We start from the raw sequence: 19,582 nt of genomic DNA, 5'->3' as shown, positions 1-19,582 counted from the left end.
AGCATCGTATTCTAGAAGTATCGAAATGGGAGAAGGGCCTTACGGTTTGTGTGGATTTGTAGCTGTGATTTGTAGATACGGTTGATAATATCGGAAACATCATTTCTATAAGTACATATAATAAAATCGTAGGAAAGTCAAAACTGTACATTGAATATTTTTTTAAAAGAATACTTGATCCATGATCTATAATCGATATAGAAACCAAAAACATAGTTTTTAGAATTTTTGTCTGTTTGTCTGTTTGTCTGTATGTATTTCCGAGCTAATCTCAGAAAGTACTGCATAGATTTACTTACTTCAAATTTTGCATGAATATTCCTTAGAGGTCGGGTGAGGATAGTTTATACATATTATCATGATATCACCTTCGGGGGAGGAGCTGTGAACCTTTATTTTTCTTACCTATTCTGTGTACTACGACAGCGTACAATTTAAAGACTCATGTTTAAATGTTGGTTTCGAGTAAGCCATGCTATTATCTAGCTTTACAAAATAAAAACTATGTCATTTACGTAATTTGGGCAGAGAAACAGAGTATTATTATAATTTTATAATAAATAGAAGATATTTCGCACTTCCGATGCTATATTATGATTTAACGCAATATTTTTTTCTCTTATTTAATGTTATTGCAATTAAAATAAAATAAACAAATAATGTTTTATTTGTAAGATGGTTTCAAAATCTTATTGAAAATGTTAAGAAGCCTCTTATATTATATTAAATAAATATTAAAATAGTGTACTGCTGTCTGCATTTATTCAGCCTAAATTATTGCATTCATATTCGATTAATTTCTTTTTGAACTTCTAGGATAATAAAATTATACAGATGAATACAAATAAAATAAAACGATTCAATTACGAAATAAATTTATTAGAAAATTTTAATTTAACAGTTTATAATAGCGTAGTTGAAAATTTGGCTCAAAACCATCATCCCTCACCAACATAATAATTCTAGTAACTTGTTCATCTGTAAAATATAAAATTTATAGATAAATATTTATATTTAACACATAAATAATATTAACCGTGAACCGCTAAATCAATTGCATTGCATCCTTTGATTATTAACTGTAATAAAATATACAATGATGCACATAATATAATATAATAATACAAGCTAAAAATACAAGTGATACAAATTATCCGTTCCGTCCTTAGTTTTAGTTCCGTCAGTTTCTATTATGTCTTAAAGATTTCTCAAAAGGCTTCGAATTGAGCAGAATTATCTTGTAGAGCTTTTGGAGTCTTTTGATTAGAATTTTATTGCACTTCACAAATAACAAAATATTACTAAACTAAAACTAATAGCTTTAACTATATAAAAACATAACGCAGATCGACGTTTTCTTAGGATATTTGTTATCCAATAGATTTATAGGACTTTTAAGAACATAATGAAAAATTATCCTCTTGAAAACACACAATTTATATTTATTTTGATAGAAATATTATTTTCATGATTGATGATTGATGTCAAATGTCAAAAAAGTAAATAAAGAGGTTGCCATACATGGAATTTTGGATTCCATGAATATGTAATTAATAGAACATTAATTAAACGATTGATATAAAAAATATCGAATTTGATTAAAATTAAATTAACTGCCATGTTTTTTTGTGCATAAAATTTGCTTTTTTTAAATGCAATTGCAATTGTAATAATGCGAAAATTAATATAACTAATTTTAATTTACTATCTATTCCCTAAAACTAAGCTAAATTTCTTGGAAAAAGAACACTAAATTTTTTAGGTCTATACTATAGTTACTGATTGGTTACTGATAATCGTTAGTTACCGACCGATTTCGGTCGATATCGATGTCGATTAGTGTCGAGACTACGCCGAATAGTTCAACTCTGTAACTGTCGAGTTGTTGTCTGAACGCCTGCCTTGACATTACAGCATATAAAATGACAAGGCGTGACCCAATACGTAACGCCAAATCGCAGTGTAATACGCCTTCTAGTTTGTAGTAAACTTTGTAAAGATCCTGGGTTTATAATTAGTTACATTCCTTCGACCTTCAATCCAGATCCAGTGTAGATTTGTGAACTTATGTCTCATAGAATAGCTTTTTACAGCAAGAGCTACAGCAAGGCTACTTAGTACTTCGCATTACGTGTAGAACAAGTTGCATGACATCACTATTAGACGCACTAGGATTACCTAGTCTTATTTTATTCAAATTAGAGTGATACCTATTTGAAGTGAAACTTCTTTATCGGGGTTGGAAAAAAATTTAGTGTACTTAACATTTTTTTAGTTACGCGTGACATTTTTCCGTTACGCGCCATCTTTTTCTTATCCCTGCCACGCGTGATTCGACGTATTTCTGTAAATTTGCATATAGAAAATTATGTTTTGAAAAATAAGGTCATAAAGAAGTTTCACTTCTTGCATGTACTAGTACACGCACACATTTTTTTTGTCTTAAAACACTTTTTCCATCATACGTTGTTAATTCTACTAGCCTCCGTGAATATAAGCCCTAACTCAAATTCGGTTAGTAGGACACGCACCATTAATACTACCACTTAGTAGAACGAATAAAGCAGGGTGTCATAAATGATTTGTGCATATGATTTAACGTCACTGTAATACACTTTGTAACAAGCTAAATTATAATAGTAAATAATAAATATCAACATTGAGATTTAGTGCCAAGTTTGATGTACTATTAATATGTCATGTTCAGGAATCTGTTGATTTAACAGTGAGGATCTTAACTTGGCTGTGGATCGAAATTGGTTCTTGACTGCAAATCTTTTATATAGATATTTTTTGAACCATGGCACGAAGAATTAAGCTTGATTTCATTAGATATTGCCAGGGAGGGTTAGGGGTATTGTTTGTTGTTGGACATCTTTCTTTTATTTTTTTTAATGGTCACAAATCGAGAGTCGAGTGTAGTGATTACGCATAATTATCAGCATGAGCCTACTTAAAAGACTTCTTCTGTATGGAAATTCCCGTTCCCATTGAGGATCCTGCCTATGTTAAAGTCACTTACAGTCATTATCTCATATCTGTCTGTTGTCTCCAAGGTTGTCTCTTATTATGATTTGTTATGCGACACCTGTCAACGTGTGTCAACCTACACCTTAATTGATTTATATAACGCTCTACTTTGTAATTGATTGGTTTCTATTAAAATTCCCGCGTACATTGTATTAACACGTACCAGTCATACAACGCAAAAATCTCTGGCACTAATTGCTCCGTGTAATTTTGTATGGTGTTACTTTTGTGTTATTATTAATTAATATTATAACAAACCAGAATATGATGCGTATATGATGCGTATGTGTATGAAGGTTTTATAAGTTTAGATTAGTTTAGTCTGCAAATCAGAGCTGGTTAATTCTCTCGAGTTTTGGACAGCAATAGCTAAGTTCTAGCCTTTTGCTCTCGTTATTACACATTTAAAAAATGTATACGTATATAAATATATACATATATATATACTTAAAAATTAATCGTCCCAATATTACCATATTAGTTATTACAATATCATTGTGTATGCGTCCTACCTATCTGATTTGTTCCGATTTCACATATTATATTATTACTCACTATCTTTTATGCGATCTACACGTGTCCGCTATTATTTAACATCTGCACAGATGTTAAAAATCAACATGTGCTCTAAATCGTCTTCAAAACCTCGCATTGATACTCATTAACATATTTATCATTGAAATTATTAAAAATATTCACTTATTTTCGTAACATATTCGTCCTCTGTCGTCGTGGGGCTGAAAATAACATTTTTACAACAGAATTGGGACTAACACCATTAATTAGATTTAGTGTGATAGGTATGTGAACGTTTGGATTACGTGTAAGCGATCGCTCGTAAAATACGGATATAGATTGTGACGTCATCAATTATGCCGCAAAAAACTGAATTCATGCTCTTCAATGGGTATTGAGATTATGCACTCAATTTTATAAATTTTATATATATACCTAGTTATTAGAAGTGCTGGCGATAGAATTTCGTTTGAAAGACATTATTGTCGACGAAATACGGATATAGATTGTGACGTCATCAATTATGCCGCAAAAAACTGAATTCATGCTCTTCAATGGGTATTGAGATTACCTATGCACTCAATTTTATAAATTTTATATATATACCTAGTTATTAGAAGTGCTGGCGATGGAATTTCGTTTGAAAGACATTATTGTCGACGAAATCTATAGTTACTTTTTTCGGGAATATACTTGCAATTATATTTTGTTGTACGAGGACCTACTGCTATCTATATAGGTAGCATTATTAAAAAGGTACATATGTTTATTTACAGAAATTATTTTAAATTTTCATTTTTTCTATAAACATGGGATTTTTTATGATTTTTTAATGTAATCAAATAATGTACCTACCTACATGTACCTATTGATCGGTTGATGACATACCAGGAAGGCATAAACAGTAAGGTGACCTTGTCAAAAATAACTATGCAACGATACATTTTACCGAATTTCGTTATTTTCGAATATTTCAAACTAGAGTGATGGTTGTTTACATTTCATTGCTTTACATCAAGCGCATTACGTATTACAAATATTTACTTGCTTACTGCTGTAATTAAATTTGTATTACTTCAAAAAAGGTTTTAAACAATTTTTTTTAGCTTTGGATTGTTATAAGTGGTAATGGGTAACACCTATTAAAATTTTGTTCATGATGTCCTATATTATTTAACATATTTATGCACTTTTGATTTATTGCACGAATGTAATTAGTGGCTGTTAATCATTATAATATTTCCTGCTAAAATACTTTACTGCGAAATACTATTAAAATCCAACGAGTATTTATAGAGTCTCCTAGCTTCTACCACACTTCTACGTGGTATATCATACGGAAAATATTTTATTGCATTGTAGCAGCACTGACCGTTTACCGCGCAATTGAACGGAAAAAGGAAAAAAAAAACATTACGTAAAATTGTCTGTTGCATAGAATCCATACTAATATTATAAATGCGAAAGTAACTCTGTCTATCTGTCTGTTACTCAATCACGCCTAAACTACTGAACCAATTTTCATGTGATATGGAGATATTTTGATACCAGAGAAAGGTAATAGGCTTCTTTTTATCCCGGGAAAATGATGCAATCCCGGAATTCCCACGGTAACGGGAACTATGCGGGTTTTTCTTTGACAGCGCAGGCGAAGCCGCGGGCGGAAACCTAGTATTTTATATAAATGAAAATGCAAATAAAATTACTATTTTTACCGCTTTATTATTATAGATAAATATAAACAATGTAGGTACATAAAGTAAAATAGGTACAATTTCTAGGTTTAACAATGCTTCTGTAAAATAAATATACCTAAATATGTAGAACTGTTTAATGTTTATATTTGAAAACGAACAACTGTTGTAGTTAGCACTTTAAACACTTTTATGTTAAGACCTAGTTGTAATATTGTTTTATTCTATACCTTCGTTTATTTTAAGTTGTTATGAAATTTAATTCCTCAAAAATTTAACGATTGTTTACCATGGTCGTATAGCTACAGTGTAATATCAACCGGGTTAAAGAATAAACAATTAAATTTATACAATTTTCACTTTTCACATAAAAATACATTGCATTTTCAACTGGTAGTCAATCTTCTGAAAATGCCTATAGAGACTATAAATTAATCAACACATTTTTTCCATTAAAAACTAATCAAAGAACCTGAATGCTCGTTTAAATTCTAAATTTAAATTATTAGAATAGCTGTCGTTCAGAAAACAAATTAGGCGGGAAAACAAAAGAATCACAATGGCTGTCATTTCAGCACCTGTCAAATTCTGTCCGCGCGTTATTAGCGGATGTTGATAAATTGGTCTGAAAACTCACTTAGTAAGTATTAATTAAAATGTAAATCTTCGTACTGATATCATCTGACATTGTTTCTATCAAGAATTTTTTATATATCAGGATCTATATTTTAAATAGTAAGTATTCAATGCTCTATCGAAGTAAATTACACGAGATAAATTATAAAAATATGAAAAGCATAAAAAAGTACGAGCGCACGCAGAAAATTATGGTATCCGTCGTCAAAATATCCAATTTTAAATTTAAGAATATATTCCAGGCCTCTAGGTCAAATATTATGATATCACGCGGACGGAAAAGTAATTATCATTTGACGTCTACGAAGTGGGAACCAACTGACAGATGACAAGTCGAATAATTTGTCATACCGGCTGCAAAAGTGGTGTCAAATAAAAAAAAAGTAACGCGTCCCTCTGGAGAAATGTAAAAATTACATTTTAATTTTATTTTATTGGTAACATTAAGAATTTTTTGAAGATGTACAACAAAAAATGTAAGATATTAATGATAGTACAACGTTCTTATGCTTATTATCATTATCATGATTACCTCCCTGTGTGCTTTTCACAGCTCATTTTTGTTAGAACTCAGGTCTGACATCACACATTTTTCTTTGACTAAATTTACTGTTAATGAATTTACATAATTTTAAATGTTATATTCTCGCTAAGATACTATTTTATTTGTGTTATTATAAGTAAAGACGCTAATAAAATAACAGTGCTCTACAATTATTTTTCTAATTTCCAATCCTTTTAAAAACCGGTATCGAAACAGCTGTGCCACAGATAAACTACAGTACACCAACACACAGCATCAATATTTCCCAGTTCAGGTACAAGGACGCTCGCTTGTCCTCGACACGGCCCCGGGACTCGGGCAATGAAGGACGTCCCGGCTTGACCTCTAGCGAGGCCTCCGGGGACCTCGTCCTTGAGGTCGAGGCCAGGCCTTGGATCTAGGGCCGTAACCTTGGGTCAAGGTTCGCTTGTGACGTAGGAAATGCTTTCAGGGATATTGGTTTTGTTAAGTTTATGTTGTGTGGATATAATATTATTTATGTTATTGATTTTATGTATTTTACTGAAGAACTCTTTTCTGTTAGGTCTGTAGTTAGATTTACTTTCAGGTAATTTGGTAGATTTTGTACCTCTAATATGTTTTTATGTTGTATTTTTTCGTTGACTTCCCCTTTATTAGGTATAAGCTCTGGATGAGAGGTACTTACAACAAAGGTGCTTATTCATAGACCTAATTAATATAACTAATCAAAAGAATTTAATCAAAGAACAATACTAATTATTGCAAGCTGGCCAGTAATTGCCTACGATTGTCAATCATAGCGGGCGGCGTGCCAGGCCACCTGTCTCCACCAATCAGAGTAGGTATAAACTCACTATTTAACATTCCCTCTTATTTTAATTAAATTATTTCTTGCGCAATGTGACGTCCGATTGATCGGAATTTTTATGCTGGCAACACATGATTTATGAAGCTTGATAGACGAGGTGTGATTCGAATTGGTTCAAAGCTGTTCAAAGTAATTTAAGAATTTGTCTTATTGGTGAATTAATAAAATACCAAAGAACTCGATACATTATAAATTGGTGAGCTTTTTTAGTTCTAGTGTCAGTGCTAAGCTGGTTAGCATAGCTGATTATTTTATGGGCAGTATAAATACTTGTTCAAAAAGACATACGTATATGTATAGAGTTTGAATGAAAAGTAATTTATCAATATTTACATGAATCTACAATATAAACTAAGTTCGTCATTAGATCTGTCTTTAGTTGCGCCAAAATATTTTATTTAGATACCTAGTGCCACGGAATACCATTAATTATTACAATTATCTACTTCGTCAATCTAGACATAGAGATCAATTATTTTAATGACCCCACTAATTAGAATAAATATGTTGATTACAATAAATGTATATTTTGTACCTGAGGAAGAATAAATAAATAAATGATGAGAAGTAAAAAACGGGATCTATGCGGGTTTTTCTTTCACTACGCGCGCTACGAAACCGTAGAGTGCCGTAGGCAGGAATAGAGCCTTAGCGAATTTATGAATTTATTTATTCATATTTTATTTTCTCTTTGCATAATATTATTCGAAACTTTTAACTTTTACGTATGTATTATTATTTTATTGTGTAAAAAAAGGTGAATTTTTCAAAATACGGTAGGGATTGTGAACAATACCTAGTTTTTGGGAACATCTAACTATAAAAATTTACCTGGCTAGACAATACCTACTGTAACTTTTAAGGTTTACTTTTAAATAAACATTTTAACAAAAAATAACAATGAAATTGGTAAGCCACTAAATCTTTAAATCTGTGATAGTTTTACCACAGAACAGTTAAAAGAGGTTAAAAGGAAGTAAGTTTCTTATTTGTATTAGAACAAGTGTTGCCTCTTTTTTTCCCTATTTTGCATATTGGTTGCTATATTTGTCAGGAAAAAAGGGTTACCTTCAAAAAATAATCAATCATACACTAGTTCAATAGTTCGTTATAGTTTTATTGAGTACTATTCTTAGTGCATTAGTATCTTTATATTGTCGGACATGTTGTATTGTATTTATTCTGTTTGTTATGCTTCGTCGTTATTAATTACGATGTAAAATAGAGCGAGAGTGATTTAGTGAGCATATATTGTAATAGCGTATGCATTATTACTTTCTATTTATGTGGTAGATACCAGTCATAGGTACCTAGTTAATTAAACAATGCTTGCAAATATTAAAATTCGGAATAGAAAAGTTATTATAAGAATATAATTTTTTGTGTTGTGAATGTTTCAATAAAAAATTATGAATGATAAAAGTAAGTTAGTTAAGTAACTTATTTAATTGAACCTTAGCTTCGTTTTAAACAATTAATTTTAAAATCACACTTGTCCTTTCACGGTTGCCTATAAGTATAGAGATCGCTCTCAAGTTCCTATACATAGGCTTTTTTGTTTAAATAGTGTGTCATATAATTAAAATATTCAAAAATTTATAAATTTATAAAAATGTAATCCCATGTGATTGTAATAGGAATTATCAAAATTTCTACGTGTAGAAACAAGCGGGAATTCGTTTCCAAAAAAAAACATTCCCGCCAAAACCGTAGGTACCATCTGGCAGCACACATCGGAAATTACGTTGTTTTTAATTAAACTAGATACCGACTGCGAACCACAAAAACCGAGTCGTAAAGTCTAGGAAGCATTAAATCAATTATTTTACTGTTAAATAATTACAAGTTGTTTATTGAAACCTACGCGTTTATCTAGTCATCCTGTGAATAGTTGCAAATATTTGCGTGGGTCAGGGTAATCTTTTGATGTATGGTTTAACCGTTTATTTATCGTTTTGTACAGTATAAGTGTTGTTTTACAGACGAATATAATCTATTGCCAAATTGTTGTATTTGTTAGAGTATAACGTGTAAAATAATAAGTAGACATTGGAAATAGGTTTTTAGACCACACATGATAATATGTAGGTAAACCGTAAAATATACGTTATCTTCTTTCGATTTATAGAATTTTGTTTTGATATGTAGTCTGTGAAATTGCCCAAATCACTTCATATCTTTATGAATTTTATCCACGTATTTTATCTGAATCTTAACCGAACTAAGAGATTTTTCATTGCTCGTTTAAAAATAGCTTGATTACGTTTTAGTTTTTCATATACATAGTACGATTTTCGATTCTTTAGATAGAAATGAAAATGGGATGACGAGCGCGACCGAGGAACGTGGTAAAACCGCATGTAAAACTAAGTATATTTCTGCATGTCACGCAAATGCAATCTAAAAATTCAGAAATGTGTGGGAGAGCATTTCCGATATCTTTCTGTTATTTTTATAGTACTTAGAAGTCTATTTCTTTTTAGCATCCTTACATTCTGTTCCCTGCCAACTGTGACACTATTTTAATACTACATTACAAAGGTCTTATGTCAGCAATCTTCATTCATACAATTTCATAATTAATTGATGTGTTAATTGCAAACAAATGAATGTAGTAATATAATCAATTACTGGGCAAATTGCCACCATGCTGACAATGTGAGCTGATGGCAGATTATATATTATTAGTGGTATTAACAATGAAGTATTGGAAGTGATTTTATTATAGCTGGTAACACTAATTAATGAATGAAACTACTGTTCTTTGAATGAAATAGAAAGGGGAAGATTTGGTGGAAACAAAATCACTTTTCTTGAACTCAGCTTGATAAAAAGAGATATTAAATCAGAAAATAAATTAAATGAAATTAAGCTTTCTATGTCATTTAAAATTGTGTCGTATATGTATGGATTTAAAAGGAGATACATAATTATGAATATTACTATGTATATGTACCTACGTGTAGATAAAATTCTATTACAATACAGAACTAATATGATATTGCGATTATTTCATGCAGGTTTTACCTCTGTACATTCTTACTTATTTCAACTCTTAGTAACAGTATTACAATAAGGGATTGTAATACTGTGTCTTACTAGAGTAATTAAAGAAAAATAGAGTTAAACATTTTTACTAGGGGATGGGTGAATCGTAAAAAGTCAAAACTGATTCATGAATGAGGAAACATCTGTACAAACACTAACGTGGATGCAGTTATTTGTGGGTAATTTACAACCTTTCATTAACTCTTATTATCTAGCCAAGTGACTAATCTAGAAACATAAAACACGTAAATTATTACTAGATTTTACTACGAACGTGTGGTACTTGATTACCTACAACTAGGTACTACTATTAACCTTTCAAATCATTAATCAACATAGGTGTTTATGAAATGAAGCGCATAACATGTTATTATTGCAATTACGTTTTATAAACGTGAAAGTTTATTAGGATGGATGGATGTATGAAGGTTTGTTCCTCTTACATGGGAAAACCATTGAGCGGATTTTGACAATTCTTTTGGTTGTATGGAGAATTTTTTCTTTTATAGAGTCAGTAGTTTTTATGTACTTGACGTTGACCGTAAATATACAATTAGTGTAACAGAAAAAAGTTATCCTTTTCGTTTTTAGTTTTCTTAATTTTTTTATAGTCTTCAAAAGATGCAGTACTAGTACCATCTAGCGGAAATTCGCAGAAACTCTTGAGCATAAACAGCGCCATCTATTATCGTGACACGATTACATCTGAACTTAAACTCCAACCGTCTGAAAAGAGCCACTACGCCTGAAACGATATTCAGAGATATTTATGCTCAGCAACATGAACTTGGTAGTCCGAAAATAGTTCAGTTTGACATATGAACGGTCGCAACATGTAGTTTTTTATTTTTCATAGCTTTCTTTGGCGAATTATCGCTATAAAACTCTTTTTACGTGTTACTATAGATGAAATTCAATATGGATTCAGGGTAAATATGAGGTTTTGAGCTTGCACGACCGTTATGTCTAATTTTTGAGCCCGTACTGTTTTGTTTTGACATTCATAACCTGTATGCTGGTGTTTTGTTGCTAATACGATGAAAGTTAAAACATGTTTAAAGTTATATGTATCTACCTATTTGTTAAATGGTCATTGGAAATGAATGAAAGATTGCTTATAAAATATAACTCTATTATTACAAACAATAAAAAAACTACATAGGTAAGTTCTAACTAACTACAAAGTTTGTAGAAATTATATTTAGACTCAAAAATAACAAAGAGGAATAAATAGCAAAGATAGACAAAATAACGGTAGATGCGTAATTCCGAAAATAAATTTATCTTATTGAATTCGAGCGGATATTATACAAAACCCGACACGTAATATAATGAAGCTAATGAAAATAAAAATAGTGTAGTAACAAGTGTATTTATGATATCTGAATCGCTGCCACGATAATACTTCGAATGAAAGTGCCATTAATTTTTTTGGATGACGTAAAAGCCTTTCCAGACAGACAGGAATTCTTATAGCATGAATGTTCACTACTTGCTGATATAAATCATGAATTATTTGGAACAAAGAACGTTGTATTTTTATTTAGTGATTTGAACAATGAGACAATTTGTTGAATAATGAATTACAGGCGTATAAAGTTTGCTTTTAATTTTGTTACCGTCAATTTATAAAGCTGTTTCACACATGTTTGAAAGCTCTAAAGGCAGCTGTAGGTTAAGCTTTAATTTCATGAATGTAAGGGTAATCAATCGAGAGATTGCTCTTAAAAATAAAGATTGTTTTATATCTACTTATAATTATTATGTCTACCAAAAAATATTTAAGGATATGAAATCGTACGTAACTAACTATGTGACAGTTTAATGTGTTTATGTGGTTTTGTTGATTGTTGAATAGAATTAAATAGCTAATAGAATTAAAGACGATGGGACAGAAACCTAATTTCTTTTAAATTATTTCAGAGGAAGCGGTAAGAGACTGGGCGATTCCAGCGACCCCTGTTGGTACATCGACTCGGCCTACGCTTCGTCGTTAAAAGTTTCCCTACGACTACCCACAAGACAGTTTTTAGAAGGTAAGTCCATCTACTAATTAAAATGACAACTTTCTTAAACTAATACCTATTGATTCAATATATTGATATAGGAATAAATAACAGCGGTATCAATTAAATATTTTCAGAGCTATATCAGCCACGGTTTCAACAGAGCGATCTTAAAAGATTCGTTATGGGTATGTGTCTAATGAACCCATGGTCAAAGGAATGCTTTGATAAAACCCTGTTGATGATCCTTGTGGTTAACCGTTTATTTCAAATATCATATAATTACGTTCCCTTTATATGTTTTACTATTTTACATTATTAATTCAATTTTTCACGCATGATCCCCCTGTGAAGTTATTTTTATAATCAGCGCCATCTATGAACAGTTTGATGAATCACGATCATGCACAACGTTTCTTTCAGTGTTTTGTGATTAGCAACATAGATGGCGCAGAATATGATTCATGGCTTCATGAAAAATGAAAGCTTCCAAAGCGTTGGATTTTCATATTATCATCTCCTTTTTGTATTATTGTAGCTTTTTAGGATATTTTTTATTAATCGACAAAGACGATCGAGGGTCGCCTCACGCCTGACAGTTAACTCTACCAGAGAATAATTACTCGTAGTTAGACTCTACTGTCTACAGCTACCGTCCATCAATAATAAATAAATATTTTATTCGTAACCTTTTTTACGTAAATTTTAGATTTAGTGGGTATTTAGTTTTATATTTTCAAATAGTTTGGATCCGTATATTGAAATCAAAAACTACTCTTGCTCTAACTACATAAGTACATATTTGATCATAAATTTTTTATACTTCATAAATTATATCGAACAATTAGGTATCCTTGAACAAAATGAATTACCCTATAAACAAAATTTAAAATTAAACCAATTTAAAAACTTATATTTTGACGCTCAATAATATAAAGTGTATTTTTAGCTAGCTGACGTCATCATCCTAATGTTTTATGAGGACAGGTGTAGGAATTTTGTTATTTATAAATGTCATAATATTCCTATTTTATTTTATTTTCTTGGTATTATAAATGGTTAATATTTGAAACTGATGCAAGGATTAAGTTCAAGGCAGCGATTTCATTTTATGTATTTTTTTATAACAGTAGATGCTGTTTTTAGTGGAAAAGTACATGAATATTATTGAATCTTCAAACTTTATTATAGTTATACTAGTTAAAAGTTTTATTACTGAGATTTGTAACAGGCAAATAAAACAAAATTATGTAGATAATAATATTAATAGGAGATTCGTCTAGCCTGGTAACAGAACATAAAGTACAAAGTACAATGAAGATAATCATTACCTACTTCACACACCTTAAGAATATATTATTTTTATTTGAATACCTTCCTATAAATCCTACAACTATATTTATCAGTCCGTATTTTTATAAATTGCTGCTCGAAACACAAAATAACATTTATCTATACTAATATTATAAAGCTGAAGAGTTTGTTTGTTTGTCTGTTTGAACGCGCTAATCTTGGGTACTACTGGTCCGATTTGAAAAATTCTTTCAGTGTTAGATAGCCCACTTATCGAGGAAGGTTATAGGCTACATATCATCACGCTGCGACCAACAGGGGTGGAGCCACGGAGGTGAAACCGCGCGGAGCAGCTAGTATAATATAAACTTGCAGTCCCGGCAAACGTTGTTGTATCACTTTTTTCACATAGAGGTATGTAAAATAGATGATGGTTGGATTCTCAGATCTACCCAAAAGGCACACAAAGTTTCAATAGAATCGATCCAGCCGTTTCGGTCGAGTGGGGTAACTAACATTTTGAATCATTATACATTTTATACATAAATTCCCCTTTGCTAATTTAAGTACATACGTTGTCGAAAAACAAATAAAAACAACAACATAACAACTTGTCACATATTTGTCATTTGCATGACGTTTTGACGAACAGCTGGTGCTTATTAAAATGAAATGTACCTACTCTCATTGGTTTAGAGTTACTAAATACCTACCAGTAGGAACTAAAGGTATTTGGCGTTTGTTTTTATCGTGGGTTCACAAGCAGACTTTTAGGCCTATAAGTTATGGGATATATATTATTTGGGCAGATAGATATTTGTTTCACTGATAAATGTATATGTGTGTATAGAAAGTAAGTATGTAGATAAGTAATTTTCCTATTTATCATTATGTTTCCTACGCTAGCTACGAAAATTGTGTTTTTCGTTGCATTAATAGTCAATTTAGAATGTATCTGTCGAATACATTCCTATTTTGTTACACACAGATTCTTTTCATCCAGCCGAAGGCACAGGCTGAAGTTAGCAAACAGATAAAATTTAAAATATCGATTTCAACCTTGTCAAATATAAAACAATGTAGCAGTTAGCAACGATTGAACTTAATATTATAACACACGTTATATTAATAGCATTATAAATACAAAAGTAACACATGTCCGCGATTCATCCAATTCCACAATTAGCAATGAAAAAAAAATGTGATGGGAGCATTCAAATAAAATTCTTAACATAATGTATTTTATTTAGAGAGGGTTGAGCTGAGCGTGTATAATGTAAAATAATGTATATTAGTGTTGCGTGGGCGACGTTATATTCCTATACGTGAGTCACTGGACGTTTGCAATAAATATATATTTGTTGATGGATCTTTGGGCGGTATTTATTATCAAATGACTTTTATACACTACTAGCTTTCCACCCGCTTCGCCCGCTCTGTCTAAAACCTAATCTACATTAATATTATAAAGCTGAAGAGTTTGTTTGTTTGTTTGAACGCGCTAATCTCAGGAACTAGGTACTGGTCCGATTTTTCGAGGAAGGCTATATTTATATATATCATCACACTAAGATCCACAGGTGCTGAGCCACGCGGGTGAAACCGCGGGGCGCAGCTAGTAAATTATATGTATACTAAAACCTTCCTCTTACATCACTCTATCTGAAACCGTATCAAAATCTGTTGCTTAGTTTTAAAGATTTAAGCATACATACGGATAGAGAAAGCGACTTTGTTTTATACTATACTAGCCGTCCGCCCCGGCTTCGCCCGTGGTACATATTAACGTTTTCTCTACATAAGAACCATCCTCGTACTTCAAGGAATATAATAAAAAAAGAATTATCGAAATCGGTTCAGCCGTTCTCGAGTTATGGAATTACAACGAAAAGTGGCATTGATTTTTATATATTAGATTTAGTGATTCAAAACACATTAAGATACTTTTTCTTTATTGACTTTGTCGTGACCACATTGTTCCGTAGCATCGTATTAACTATTATATAAAAATACAGATTACGACTTGAAACAACCTGCACTACATAGTATAAAAAAAGTCGCTTTCTCTGTCCCTATGTCCCTTTGTATGTTTAAATCTTTTAAACTACGCAACGGATTTTAATGCGGTTTTATTTAATAGATAGAGTGCTTCAAGAGGATGGTTTTAGTATTTATTAGGTTTTGGACATAGCGGGCGAAGCCGCGGGCGGTTAGCTATAAGTAACAAATAAACTAAATATAGAAGTTAAATTTTAATAAAAAGGCCCTTGGGCCTTAGACAAAGTAACAATTACAAAACGATAACGAAGTTAGAAATCGCATAGATTGACATAGATAGACCGTGATCTAACGCGGCGTATGTCGATCCCATACATTTTTGCGATTTCTAACTTCGTCATCGTTTTGTAATTGTTACTTTGTCTAAGGCCCCTTATTACTTAACTGACCGTGGAAAATTGATCTTTGAAACGGATGTGAAAAGCATCCGCCCTATGATCCTATCATAGGCGGATATTTATATTTATATATATATATGTATCTCGTTATATTTGAAATGGGTTTATTACTTTTTAAAAATAGATCAAGGTTATCAAGGGCTCGTCTATAAACATAAATTAATGTTTTCTACTATATATCTCTTATGAAATATTTGAATACACAATATTCTTACACGCGTGATGTATCGGGGACCAAATTAAATGTTTTTCTTATTTCTTTATTTATACTTAGAACTAACTTACGTGACTTATTTTAATAAAGTCGTCCTAAGCTAATATACCTACGTAGCGAATATACGTAGCAGTTGATAAATTTTTTGCAAGGAAATACGATCTGTAGTGGATATTTAGGATATATATATACATATAAAATACTAGATTTCCGCCCGCGGCTTCGCCCGCGTTTGCAAAGGAAAACCCGCATAGTTCCCGTTCCCGTGGGATTTCCGGGATAAAAACTATCCTATGTGTTAATCCAAGTTACCTTCTATATGTGTGCTAAATTTCATTGTAATCGGTTCATTAGTTTTTACGTGAAAGAGTAACAAACATCCATACATCCATACAAAATTTCGCCTTTATAATATCTTGAATTTTGTTTGTACAAATTCGTAAAGGTCTGAAAAGGCTCAAATCAATACCGGTAGGTGATTCGGGCGTGCTGGCAAAACAACGTTTTCCAAGCTAGGAAAAACAGGCAATTTTAAAAATAATTTGAACACACCTTCGGCATTCAAATATATTGTGCCCACGACCAATCATCAAGCCGCAATTTAAATTTTACGCGCCATCAACGTGACACCTGTCAAACGCCTCATAACCAGTAAAAAGTCGATTTTCCGTTTTTATTGCATCAATAAATTCCCATTGAAGCATATTGTACAAGGTCAAGTACCCCATTTCAACAGATCGTTGTATTTATATGAAATACAGAGAAAATAGCATGGAAGTAAGTAATTTACGAGTGTAAAGGTTTGAAGGTTTGGGTGTCATCCAGGAATAGTTTAGCACGTTTTAATAGATTATGATGTTAGTTTTAATGAAGATGTATTAATTTCTGTCATTTTATAGAATATATTTTGTAACGTTATAAATATGGATTTAGCGCAGATTTGAATGTGAAACCTGTATTAGAGATTTTAAGGTAGTTAATTCTGAAATTACAGATATAATTTATAATACATTAAAACGCAAATAAGATACAATATCATAAATTTTAATAGAGGCTTGATAGAGAGCTTTTCTTATTCTTATTGCAGAGGGTTAATCACCGGTTTCTTTTTCAACTTAAAACAATTAACATAAAAATATTGGAGAGATACTTCAGTGGGATCGATTAAAGTAAAAGAAGTATAATTTTCTATATTATTCACAAACATTTTAAAATTTTCTTTATATTTGAAACTGAAATTTGAAAATTGAAGTTATAATTATTATAATAGAAAAAATTGTAGTTATAATTTCGATAAATTCATCCCTAGTAATATTATAAATGCGAAAGTAACTCTGTCTGTCTGTTACGCTTTCCCGCTTAAACCTCTCAACGGATTTAGATGAAATTTGGCACAGACAATCTTTAGACCAACAGAAAGGCTACCTTTTATTGCGAAATATGTACCACGGGCGAAGCCGGGGCGAACCGCTAGTATTTTCTATAAATCACGATCATTTTGCTCTACCCATTAATTTCTAGACTTTTGATTTTTATTTATCTTCCTACATACTGGAAACTACTTATTAACATACGCATATAAGGTATAATGTCGTAGCTATCATTTCGAATCACACAAAAAATTCATTTTCTTGTAATAACGATCTAGTTAACATACCCGCAAGATACCCAACAGCTGTTTGCGTATATAGCGCCATGTCATTTGGCATCGCTTCAATATGAAAAAATATTAAAAAATGGTCAAGTACGAGTCGGACTCGCGACAATAAGAGTTCCGTACAAATAAGCTAAAGAGCAGCTGCAAAAAATGGTCACTCATTCAATTTATGACAGCGCCAACTATTACTCTACCTCGAGTTTTTATTATTTGTTGTAATGGCGGCTACATAAATACATTATATCTGAAAAATTTAACTGTCTATCAAGCACGTTTCATGAAATATAGCCTGTTGACGGACGGACGTCGGACACACAGGAAGACAGAGAGCGTAGTCTGTGTTATTTATAGGGTCCTGTTTTTACCCTTTCGATACTGAACTCTAAAAATTACGTCGCAAGTGACTCACAGGCGCCATTTCTATCAATTTCCCGGATCCAAATTGCAAATTGCATATGCAAATAGAATCTTGTATTGCGTCACATTTTATGAAGATTGTTTTAAATAAAATGTAGAAAGTTGAATGTAGTGCGATATTTTTAAATTTATATTTACGACTAGCGGTCCGCCTCGGCTTCGCCCGTGGTACATATTTCGCAATAAAAGGTAGCTCAGGGTCTAAAGATTGTCTGTGCCCGATTTCATCAAAATCGGTTGAGAGGTTTAAGCGGGAAAGCGTAATAGACAGACAGGCAGACAAAGTTATTAGACATTTATAATATTAGTAGGGAAGTAGGGACATAGTTTATCATGCCTCAAGTTCAAGTAAAGTTGATTGCACTAATAAATAAGTGAAATTGTGTATTTCAACTTAATTGGAGAACTTAAGGTATATATATTTTACAATAGAGAGTGATATTATGCAGTACCTACCTGAATACTTTTACGTTTCTTCTCAGATAAATTAAAATTAAATTTTCAATAGTTGTTTTCATCGCCTTCAAGAAATGTTGTGGTTAAGATTTTAGTTCAACATATGTTTTTTCTCTAAAGAAAATGGAAACTCTCAACTATAATTTTCACATGCTAACTATACCTAGATAGACAGTTGGAGGAGGCCTATACCCGAAAGGGGCCAGGACATTTAACCTAACTGCATTTTTAATATTTTCATGTATTATGTATCTTTTGTTGTAAACTGTATCTAAATGTCATGGATTATAAAGGCTAAATAAATAAATAAATAAAACTATACCTAGAACAAAAGAAGCATTCTTTTAGAAACACATGGATATCCACATTTTTACAGGAAAGCGAAATGAAGTAGGATGATGGCCACGTTTTGTATGGTTTAAAAGAGGTTTTTATATGCATGAAAATATGCTCTTATGCATATTTTCATGATATGTTCCATTTGAAGCTCGGTAAAATGCCTATGTTAAAAAACAATTGTTGATACTATTAACATTATTTAATAATGTACAGTATAGGTACGTAATTAACTAATTTACTTTATTTAATCACGTTTTCGCTACACGTCTAGGTTCTAGGTTTGATTCCCGTAATAATTATTTGTGTGAAAAATAGTATCTCTTTTAAAACTACAACAAGATCGTCTTTTAAGTTCACATCCTGGGTTCATTCCTATGTAAGGAAAACCTAAAAGAAATATAAAAGTATTATCCAACTATTCAATTA

General features: G+C 31.5%; 1 protein-coding gene across 3 annotated transcripts in view; it reads left to right on the top strand.

Annotated features, from left to right (window-relative positions):
• The window catches only part of LOC123703485 (filamin-A), a 66,748-nt gene that overhangs the window by 9,367 nt on the left and 37,799 nt on the right, over nt 1–19,582 (top strand). Inside the window, exons 1-3 of one of the 3 annotated variants that reach the window (XM_045651497.1) lie at nt 11,118–11,247; nt 12,242–12,354; nt 12,462–12,512. In XM_045651497.1, the coding sequence (XP_045507453.1) occupies nt 11,225–11,247; nt 12,242–12,354; nt 12,462–12,512 (187 nt within the window). In that variant the 5' untranslated portion in view covers nt 11,118–11,224. Of the gene's footprint in view, nt 1–11,117; nt 11,248–12,241; nt 12,355–12,461; nt 12,513–19,582 lie in introns of those variants that run through there. The other 2 variants (XM_045651499.1, XM_045651498.1) reach the window with 2 other exon arrangements.

The sequence above is a fragment of the Colias croceus genome, chromosome 26 (assembly GCF_905220415.1).
Source record: "Colias croceus chromosome 26, ilColCroc2.1".
NCBI classification, from domain to species: Eukaryota; Metazoa; Arthropoda; class Insecta; order Lepidoptera; family Pieridae; genus Colias; species Colias croceus.
This window is presented reverse-complemented; position numbering and strand designations above follow the sequence as displayed.